This window comes from Antechinus flavipes, chromosome 5, assembly GCF_016432865.1.
Source record: "Antechinus flavipes isolate AdamAnt ecotype Samford, QLD, Australia chromosome 5, AdamAnt_v2, whole genome shotgun sequence".
Lineage (NCBI taxonomy): Eukaryota > Metazoa > Chordata > Mammalia > Dasyuromorphia > Dasyuridae > Antechinus > Antechinus flavipes.
The window spans coordinates 85929428-85940502 of record NC_067402.1 but is presented as its reverse complement, the minus strand read 5'-3'; the positions used below and the strand labels follow the sequence as shown (position 1 = coordinate 85940502).

The 11075-nt window shown below is 38.9% G+C and overlaps 1 protein-coding gene across 1 annotated transcript; it reads left to right on the top strand.

Moving 5' to 3' along the window:
• Positions 1-3145: 3145 nt before the first annotated feature.
• HTR5A (5-hydroxytryptamine receptor 5A) lies at positions 3146-8146 on the top strand (the record flags this gene model as incomplete). The annotated part of the gene is given in 3 exon segments (XM_051961201.1): positions 3146-3456; positions 3458-3917; positions 7186-8146. Coding segments are annotated over 3 exon segments (1104 nt in total), but the record flags the coding sequence as incomplete, so codon positions are not given.
• Between the last annotated feature and the right edge of the window lie 2929 nt (positions 8147-11075).

The following is an 11075-nucleotide window of genomic DNA, read 5'->3' as shown; positions in this document are numbered from 1 at the left end:
AAGCATGTCAAGAGACAGTGATGCAGATAAGCAGAGGAATATTTTGCTGCTACATTACAAACTTCAAACTGTCCAGTGTTCAAATTTCTTATCAAGTCTTGATGGAAGATTAATATTGTCAAGGAACCCCCATCTATTTGTGTTATTACAGAAAAATCAGTCTTTTTTTTTAAAATGAAAGGTGATAAATATATCCTATTCATTGTGCTTTTCCATTTATGTTTAAAACTCAGCATGATTTGTTGGAAAGTTTATAATTTAAGAGTCAGCAGATATAAATGCCAATCTCTTTTCCGCCATTGAATAACTTTAGACACAATACATATTCTGGCTTTTTTAAAAATCTAAAGTATTGACAATCCTATTTGCTTTCAAAAAGATGTTTTGAAAATGAAATTAAGAAATAAAAATAAAATCACTTTGAAAACAAGAGACAATAGCATTTTGTTCATTTTTAAAGATATAAACAACATCTAGAGACATGGTTAACATTTTTTTTTACATATAATCTATTGGGGAGTATTTCTGTTGTCATTCTATTTGATATAGGGGAAATAGCCTAGATGACTCTCTGACTTTTCTATGATTATATCTTTAAAATTTTTTTAAGCTTATTAACTGCCCTTATATAATATTAACAATAATAATAACACAACAAATGGATAGCATCTTTTATGTGTACAAGATAAATTATAATAAATGCATTCCATGCAAATTCTTAGCTTTCTTAATTGCTATACAAATTTCTTTTTAAATTTTTTAAAAATAATTTTTGTGGGGAAAATTTGAGATGCTAAAAAAAGCATGAATTTAAACCTGACATTTGCATTTAGGATTTATTCAAGCCCCTCACATTCTTTAAAAGCATGGTCTCACATAGACACGACTCTTTCCAATGATGAAATGATTGAGGCCATTTCCAATGATCTTGTGATGAAGAGAGCTGTCTACACTCAGAGAGAGAACTATGAGAACTGAGTGGTTCCACAACATATGGACCACAACATAGAATTTTTACTCTTTAAAAAATAGTTCTCACTCTGACCTAACCACTTTCTCCCCCACAAAGGATAATTGTAGTTTCATAAATCTCAGAAAATGCCCATTCTTATGGGATCCTTTATACTTTTTCTATCACAATCTTTAATTTTGTTCAAAATTGTGATTTCATCCCAGTAGGGAACTTCTGCATTAGAAATTCCCTCAAATGATTTATTTTGTAGGGCATTAAATGGTTAAGTCACATACTTAGTATGTACCAAACAGAACTTAAATCCGACTCTTCTTGCTTCCAAGGCCAGTACTCTATCCACTATGCTACAATACCTATACTTATATATGTGTTTACCCACATATATTGATTTCAACAACTAATCATTTCAGTGTGGGAAAAATATAACTGCTTCAATTGATCTGGAATTCAGCCACATGAATCAATTTAGTCAAAACAGACTGTCTGGTAGCTTCAGTTTTAATGTCGCATGCAACCTACTGTTGAATAAACAACTGAGTTTGACTTCACTCAGACATGGATCTTGTATGGGGACTTACTGATTTCTAGAGAACTACATAAAACATAAGTGTTATGTGTCCTACTGACAATTGACTCATTACCTGAAAATTTATTTCTCACAGGAAAAAAGTATCAAAACATGCCACAGAAACAGAGAGAAAACTAAAAGCTTTTGGAATGTTAAGTAAATGTGCTAAACTTTTTATTAGTCAGCCATCTAATATTCTAGGAATATACACCAGCTGCATAAGCAAACTACATTAAAGATAACCCCATCTTTCATCCTGTAAGGGGAAAAAAACCTCTATCAGGCCAGAAATATATGGGGAAGGCCAGTGCTAAGAAAGCAATGTGTTGCTGAAACCCCTGCCTCTGACGCACAATAAAATCCTAAAGGTGGCAGGAAAGATGAGTTAACCAAATAACAAGTTGGAATGGAATGGACCAGAAGCACCATTCTTCACTTTACAGATGGGGCCCAGAGAGAGATGATTCTTCCAAAACTACATAGATAATTAGCAGATCTGGGTTCTAATGTTTGGTTCTAATGAACTGACTTTTAACTTCACTCACTCCTTTCTATCACTCACTGAATGATTTCCAATCCAGTTTCCACTTGTGATCCCTGTGACTCTGTATTCACCTTTTGAATAGGGAGTAGCTTCTTGAAAGTCAAACATTGTATCTCAAGTCTGACAGAAATCTCCAGTCCAGGATAAGCATGTTGGGGAAAGAAGGAGGAGAAGAATTAAGTAAAGGAGCCCAGTTAAATGAAAGTCAAGCAATTGATTCAGCACCTTGGACAGAGCCTGTGATGCCAAGAGGGAGAATGGCCAGGGGACCTTTTAACCAAAGCTTAGAGATTTTGTGATTTGTGGAAGAAAAAAGGGAGTGTGCAAGATGCAAAGGGGAAAGTGCTAGTCTGCTGATGTTTGAGGTAGGGCTTGATTTCTAGTGTGACAAAGCTAGGGCGAGCTGGACTTGCAAGAATTCTTTTTGCAGAGCTGAGATGTCCTTATGGAGGGAAAAAGCTGGAGCTGAGTGCAAATACCAGCCTTTATTTTCATTCTCCCTCCCTCCCTTCCCCCTGCATTGAGATGCTGCTCTTGAGAAAACACAGAGACCTCAGACCTCTGGAAGGTAATTGCTGAAATACCTCTTTGATAAGTTCTTGCAGCTAGTTTCATAAGGCTGCCCTAAGATTAGTAAGGCTCAAGGCCAGTTCGGGAGTGGTCTCTGCAGCAGGAGACAGCACTGAACACAAGGATCTGACTCCCTGACCCCTTTCTTTGCTTGATATTCAGTCTCTAAGGTTTTTGGATTTGACAGCCAGGGGAGGTTTCACTTTCCACGCCTGAGGGTTTCTTAAAAGTGGGTTGTATCCAAACCTTTTCTTTTCACCTCTGTCTTCTCTGACTGGTCATTTGGGACTTAATTCACCGATGCTCTGCAGAAGCCACCCTGCTGATCAGAGGGAGCCACAGCTGGATCAGCTGCCTCAGGGTTCACAGCCTAGATAATCCTTCCAAACTTCCTACCAGAGCTTCCTTCCTCTCCTCTCTAATACACACACATACACACACACACACACACACACACACACACACACACACACACACACAGAGACAGACAGACAGACAGACAGACACAGACACTTCCTGGCCAAGAAAGGACTGGCCTTTGAACTTCACCGGCTCCTTTCTCACTCTCCCCTCCCCCTTCCCGACCAATGGGAGCAGTAGCCCTGAAAATCTTGGCCCCAGTCAGCCCCCACTTTCCATCTTTGGCGTGCTAGTCCTCACCCTGCTGGGTTTACTGGTGGTGGCGACCTTCACGTGGAACTTGTTGGTCCTGGCCACCATCCTCCGTGTGCGCACCTTCCATCGGGTACCCCACAACCTGATAGCCTCCATGGCCATCTCTGACGTGCTGGTGGCAGCCCTGGCCCCTGAGTTTGATGCACGAGCTGTCCGGGCGCCGCTGGAAGCTGGGCAGGCGTCTGTGTCAGTTGTGGATTTCCTGCGACGTGCTGTGCTGCACTGCGAGCATCTGGAACGTGACAGCCATCGCCCTGGACCGATACTGGTCTATCACCCGTCACCTCGACTACTCTCTCCGGATTCGCAAGTGCCTCTCCAATGTCATGATCACCTTGACCTGGCTGCTCTCCGCAGTCATCTCGTTGGCCCCTCTGCTCTTCGGCTGGGGGGAGACTTACTCCGCGGACAAGGAAGAGTGTCAGGTGAGCCGCGAACCCTCCTATACCGTCTTCTCCACTGTGGGCGCCTTTTACCTTCCCCTCTGCGTGGTGCTCTTTGTTTATTGGAAGATCTACAAAGCTGCCAAGTTCCGCATAGGCTCCGAGAAGACCAACAGCGTCACACCCGTGCCCGAAGCCGTGGAGGTTGGTGGATTAATAACTACGTTTGTGTCCTCCCTTCCCTGATTCCTCACCCCGATTTCTCACTACCTATCCCGCAACTTTCACTCCCCCCAAAAACTTGGAGCAAAGAGATCATAGAATTAGGGCCCACTTGTGTACTTTGGATCTTTGTGGGGAATCATGCCCTTGCCCGTGTTAAAGACAGTTGGGCTCCAGTCTAGCTCTATCATTAACTCCTGGTGTGACTTTCACCAGCAAGTTATTTTCTCTTCTTTGGTCATCGGTTGTCTTACCTGTAAACAAAATAGGGCAGTTCAGCTAGACTCCGATAAATATATAATTGCACATCTCCGCTAGAATGTCACAAGTAGCTAGTCAATGCTATATAACCTTATTGCCTTGCCTGGCTTTGGGGGTGGGGGGACGTGATGGTGTTGGTTAGAAGATGTATATATGGATGTGTGTATATATACATACACACCTAAGAATATATTGTGAGAATACATTGACTGACTTAGTGATAGGATGTAGGAAAGGCCAATATTTAAATTCTATCTTAAACACTTAGACACCCCCGCCCCCAAAATCACTATGAAATTGTTTTCTCTTCAGTAAAATGGTCTGTTTCTTCTAATTTTAAGTCGTAACACTAAGTGGTACTATTGTTGAGGCCCGGAGAAGTGAGATGATTTTTCCAGAACCATACAGGCAGTAAGATTAGAGCCAAGATTCCAACTCAAATTCTTTTCACTACATCAAAGAATTCAAGAATCCTCTAGGCAAGAGAAGGGAGAAAGGATGATGCAGTATTTCACAGGAATGTAATGAAGAAAATTGTTTTGCAGACCATAGAGCACTATCTAAATATGAGATTTAATTATGTTAAGGGGAAATAACATTCTGTACTTCCATTTCTTGGTTTCTATATAATGATTTGCAAGGATTTTTAGTGGCCTTGTAGTTTTCAACTTGTCTCCTAGGTAACTACTATAGTTTTGCAGGATTTCTTTTCCCCTGAGCTATGATGAAAGTTATAAACACTATATTGAATCCTAGATTCTGTTCTTGTTTTCTTTCTGTTTCCTTTCCCTTGAATTTTCCTTTTCTGGGACTTCCTCCCCTATTTACAATGACACCCCTCAAAAATATATAGAGCAATTGCTCACACTGCTTGAGGAGGAGGACATCATGTATTACTGAAGAATCTGACAGCCACTCAGGAAATGCTAACACTAAAGCAAAGCCAAAGTCTAGACAAGGAATGTTTGCCTCTGAATTTTTCTCCACAGGTGGAATTCATTTTCAGGGAACTGAAGTTGTCAAAATACCCTAATGAGGACTTATTTTAATATTAGAAGCCGCTGATTGAGAAAGATGGAAAAATAAAAGCATTAAATTCATCATGACAACATTCTGTCTTTTCCTCTCTCACCCCGCCTTTTCCTGTTCCCCTTTGAATTAGAATTGATTGCTGCTAATGGAAAGCAAAGATGATGCAAAGTGATGTAGGCTCAAAAATGAAACCAGACTTTAGAGGAGTGGGATTAAGGGAAGAGGCAGGTATTTGGAACAGAGTGAGTCAGGGGGAGCACAGATCAAGAAAAACTCATTTGTTAACCTAACCCCAAATATATCTGAAAGGACTAATATCATGTTGATGGTCAAGTGTGACATTAAACCCTTGGTCAACACATTCTCATGTGGTCTGTCCCTTATGAATGCATGTTTGCTGTATATTGTATTCCTCGATTTTATCAAAGCTGAACTGGATATTAAAATAAATTTTCTATAGCATCACCACTGGGTAAGGATGAGAAGCACAAGTAACCATGGCCCTCTCCCTAACCCTGGATATATTCATTCAAATGATATTTAATTGAAATTAACTTTAATGGTGACTTTGAAGGGTAATGTCATCTTAACAAATCTAAATTTGTGAGGGACATGGAAGAGGAAGACAATTTCACTTATCTTATTTAGCTAGCTATTGTCTCAACTATTCCTAACTTCCTTTTAAACATCTTCTTATGGAAGGATCCTAAATAGTCAATAAATAGAGTACTGAATTTGAATCAAGAGGCTGGTAGCATTCACTGGAAAGAGATGACTCTAGATCAGGATCCTATCTCTGACATTTTATTTCCTGTGTGACCTTGAGTTTCCTCATCTATAAAATGAAGAGAGATAGATTAGATTGTCTACTTCTAGTTCTAGACCTGTGAAGGCAGAGACAATGCTATTTGTCTTTGTATCCACATGATTGATTGATCCTATAAACTACCTATCTGACATTAGGTAAGTCTTCTACACTCTAAGTTTTAGATTAACCACAAAATGAGAGAATTATGCTAGTGACCTGTAAAATTTCTTCTGTCCCTAAATCTATGATCCTATGATTGATTGGAAATTTGCCTCAAGTTATATCACAATTAAATTCTGTATGCATTTATTAAGTATCTATTATAGGCTAAGCACTAGGACTATAAAGACAAAAATAGAATTAGTTCTTGACTTCAGGGAGCCTACATTCTAATCTCTTAAAATGTCTCTCCTTATCTGAAAAATGAAGATAATAAATTCCCATGTAACTTCCTTAACTAGCATCAGAAACAAAACTCATGAGGTACCCTGGCTTATGTTCCCTTTCTGTAGCCTCTTTGTCAAGCACAGACCATCAAGGGTATTTAATAATTTATTGTTGTATTGAACTGAGACTACATGTTTGGTTTTAGATACCACCCAAGGAATAAGAGTCATCTCTTCCTCTATTACTGTCCTTTTACAAAGTAAATTTAAGCAGGAGCGTTTAACCTTGGATCCCGTAGGGGGAATCTATAGTTGGATTTCAGAGGGCTCATAAACCTGAAACTTTGAATATTTTAAGTATACTTTAGTGCATTTGACTTCCTTTGTAATGGTATATATTTTATACATTTAAATACATCCTTACAAAGAGTCCTTGAGTTTCATCAGATTTCCAGAGGGATCCAAGACACAAAAAGTTAGGAACACCTGTCCTAAAAGTCCAATCAAGATGAACCCCACCAATAGAATTCCCTGGTCTTGATAGTAAATGTATTCTTTTCACGATAAATGTACAAGGAATGACCCAGATTCTTATCTTTTGCTAGATATCTGGACAAGCAGAACTTAAGACATAAGGGAATGTCTATTTAAAGCTGCTGTCTGTGGAATTAAACTCCTCGAGGGCAGAAGATGTTTCATTTTTGTCTTGGTACCTGTAGCACTTAACACAGTACCTAAATATTTGTTGATTGATCATTGGCAGGTAAAAGAAGTCCTCCACCAACCTCAGATGATATTCACTGCTCATCATACTATGGTAACCTTCCAGAATGATGGAGAGACGTGGAGAGAAAAAAAGGAGAAAAAGGCGGCTCTGATGGTGGGCATCCTTATTGGTGTGTTTGTGTTTTGCTGGATTCCATTCTTCATCACTGAGCTCATCAGTCCTCTCAGTTCTTGCAATATTCCTCCCACCTGGAAGAGCATATTCTTGTGGCTTGGCTATTCCAATTCCTTTTTCAATCCTCTAATCTACACAGCTTTTAATAAGAACTATAATAGTGCCTTCAAGACCTTTTTCTTTAGGCAGCGTTGAGAAAAAGGGAGACACATGGGAAGAAAGGCTGACAGAACTTTTCATACTTCTCTTACTCTACCTTTTAGTCACACTGAGGAGCCTTGATTATCAGAAGTCAAAATTATCTTGAATTTCTAACAAATTCCAGAGAGCTTTGCCTCATAAAGTTCTGAGCTGCTGCAACTCTTCAATGATGGAGGAATCTCAGAAATGGAAAAAAGAAGCCTTCTCCCACATGCAAGGGAGGTGGGGCATGGCAGACTTCCCATTAAGTGCTCTTTCCTTCCAGAGGCCCATCCTAGAATGAGAATGAGAAAGCCAGTAAAAATGGCTAACTGGGATAGTTGTGGATCAAGACACAAATTTGTATATTTTCATTGGCAAGATCTTTATCTACTTTCTTATGGGAGAGAAGAAGCCCCCAAAAGTACATCAATCTTAGAAACAGAGGTGGCACTTTACAGTGATCAGCCTAGGTGAAAGACATTAATTTTTTTTAAATAACTTTTTATTGATAGAACCCATGCCAGGGTAATTTTTTACAGCATTATCCCTTGCATTCACTTCTGTTCCGATTTTTCCCCTCCCTCTTTCCCTCCCTCCCCCCCCCCCCCAGATGGCAAGCAGTCCTTTACATGTTGAATAGGTTACAGTATATCCTAGATACAATATATGTGTGCAGAACCGAACAGTTCTCTTGTTGCACAGGGAGAATTGGATTCAGAAGGTGGAAATAACCCGGGAAGAAAAACAAAAATGCAAGCAGTTGATATTCATTTCCCAGTGTTTAGGTGTAGCTGCTTCTGTCCATCCTTGATCAATTGAAACTGAATTAGCTCTCTTTATTGAAGAGATCCACTTCCATCAGAATACATCCTCATACAGTATCGTTGTTGAGGTATATAATGATTTCCTGGTTCTGCTCATTTCACTTAGCATCAGTTCATGTAAGTCTCGCCAGTCCTTTCTGTATTCATCCTGCTGGTCATTCCTTACAGAACAATAATATTCCATAACGTTCATATACCACAATTTACTCAGCCATTCTCCAATTTATAGGCATCCATTCATTTTCCAGCTTCTAGCCACTACAAACAGTGCTGCCACAAACATTTTGGCACATACAGGTCCCTTTCCCTTCTTTAGTATCTCTTTGGGGTATAAGCCCAGTAGAAACACTGCTGGATCAAAGGGTATGCACAGTTTGATAACGTTTTGAGCATAGTTTCTAATTGCTCTCCAGAATGGCTGGATGTGTTCACAATTCCACCAACAATGTATCAGTGTCCCTGTTTTCCCACATCCCCTCCAACATTCCTCATTATCTTTCCCTGTCATTCTAGCCAATCTGACAGGTGTATAGTGGTAGCTCAGAGTTGTCTTAATTTTCATTTCTCTGATTAATAATGATTTGGAGCATATTTTCATATGTCTATAAATAGTTTCAATTTCTTCGTCTGAAAATTGTCTGGTCATACATATCCTTTGACCATTTATCAATTGGAGAATGGGTTGATTTCTTATAAATTAGAGTCAATTCTCTATATATTTTGGAAATGAGGCCTTTATCAAAACCTTTGATTGTAAAAATGTTTTCCCAGTTTATTTCCCTTCTAATCTTGTCTGCATTTGTTTTGTTTGTACAAAAACTTTTCAATTTGATATAATCAAAATTTTCTATTTTGTGGTCAATAGTGATTTCTAGTTCTTCTTTGGTCATAAATTTCTCCCTCTTCCACAGGTCTGAGAGGTAAACTATCCTATGCTCTTCCAATTTATTTATAATCTCATTCTTTGTCTAGGTCATGAACCCATTTTGACCTTATCTTGGTGTATGGTGTTAAGTGTGGGTCAATGCCTAGTTTCTGCCATACTGATTTCCAATTTTCCCAGCAATTTTTGTCAAATAATGCATTCTTATCCCAGAAACTGGGGTCTTTGGGTTTGTCAAACACTATATTATTAAAGTTATTGGCTGTTTTGTCCTTTGAACCTAAACTATTCCATTGATCAACTAGTCTATTTCTTAGCCAATACCAGATGGTTTTAGTAACTGCTGCTTTATAATATAATGTTAGATCTGGTACAGCTAGGCCACCTTCATTTGATTTTTTTTCATTAATTCCCTTGAAATTCTTGGTTATTTTTTCTAGTTCATCAAAGTAGTTTTGGGGGAGTCTGATTGGTACAGAACTAAATAAATAGATTAATTTAGGTAGTATTGTCATCTTTATTATATTTGCTCGCCCACTCCAAGAGCATTTAATATTTTTCCAGTTGGTTAGATCAGACTTTATTTGTGTGGAAAGTGTTTTGTAGTTTTGCTCATAAAGTTTCTGATTTTCCCTTGGCAGATAGATTCCTAAATATTTTATACAATCAGTAGTTACTTTAAATGGAAGACAGACATTAAATTTACCTAGGCGTTTCTGTGCCTTTTAAGGGCCTACTTATCACTGGGAGACTATATTTTCAGTCTATTTATAAAAAACAAAAGAATTGCCCAAATTTTCACAGAAACCGAAACAGGCTGACTCAAATGCTGCCAGAATATTTTGAAGAAACTAATATTCTTTGGGGAAAGGAGGGGGGTTGGTGAAGGAAAATCTTTGTCATGTGTCTCTTGGTAAATTTGTCTTGAAATTTTATAGGTGTTTAAATGCATTAATGTCTTGTGAGTTTAATAATTGTTTCTTTTGGCCACAGACTCTGCTAAACTCCAGTTTCCTTCCTATTCCACTGCTAAATAGGAAATGGGTTGGATGTGATTTCTAAGACTTTGGTACTAAAATGGAAGTCAAAAGGTGACCTTCTATAAATGAACTTGTGAATGGCCCCAGGAGAGGTGGGGCTGCTGCTGTTTGTCCTTCATTCTGAAGAGGACCCTGAAAGCAGAGGTGATGCTGGGACATTCCAGCAAATTGAAGTGAGGGAGACCTGTGCAAAGTGACCAGCCTCACTTTCTCCTCCATCAGGCTCCAGTGGCCAGATATAGGGCATGTTTAGCTCAATAATTAGCAACTGGAAAGGATAAGTCGCGAGTCAATAGCATTCATTAAGTATATATTAGGTCTCAAGCACTAAACTAGGCTCTCACAAAAGTGAGCTCATGCTCCAAGAAGGAGAGACAATAAGGGAAATTCTGGCCAGAAAACAAGAGTCTGGTCAGAGAAATCATGGGGAGAGCGAGCAGAGCCAAAAGGAAGTTGGACAAATTTGACACAATATACCTTTTTCAGAACAAGACATAAAATCTGAAGACAGAGGCAGGAATTAACATTGTCAGAGTGTCCCAAGGCAATCTTCCTATGAATCAGACTCAGTAGTCAGGACAAAGCTAGATCCAGTGTAACATGTGAGTCCAACAAGAAAGAATATTTATTGCTCAAAGTGTCTTCCACATAGTGAAACTCCTTGAGGCGGCCATCTATAATCAGTACTTCCACTTCTTTTCCTTTTAACTTATTTTAAACTCTTTTCCTCCTAATTCCATATAATCTGTAGTCTCCCCTCCAACCTTGTCATTCAACTGTAATCAATGATTTCCAAAGTAATAAGTGATCTCTTAATTGCCA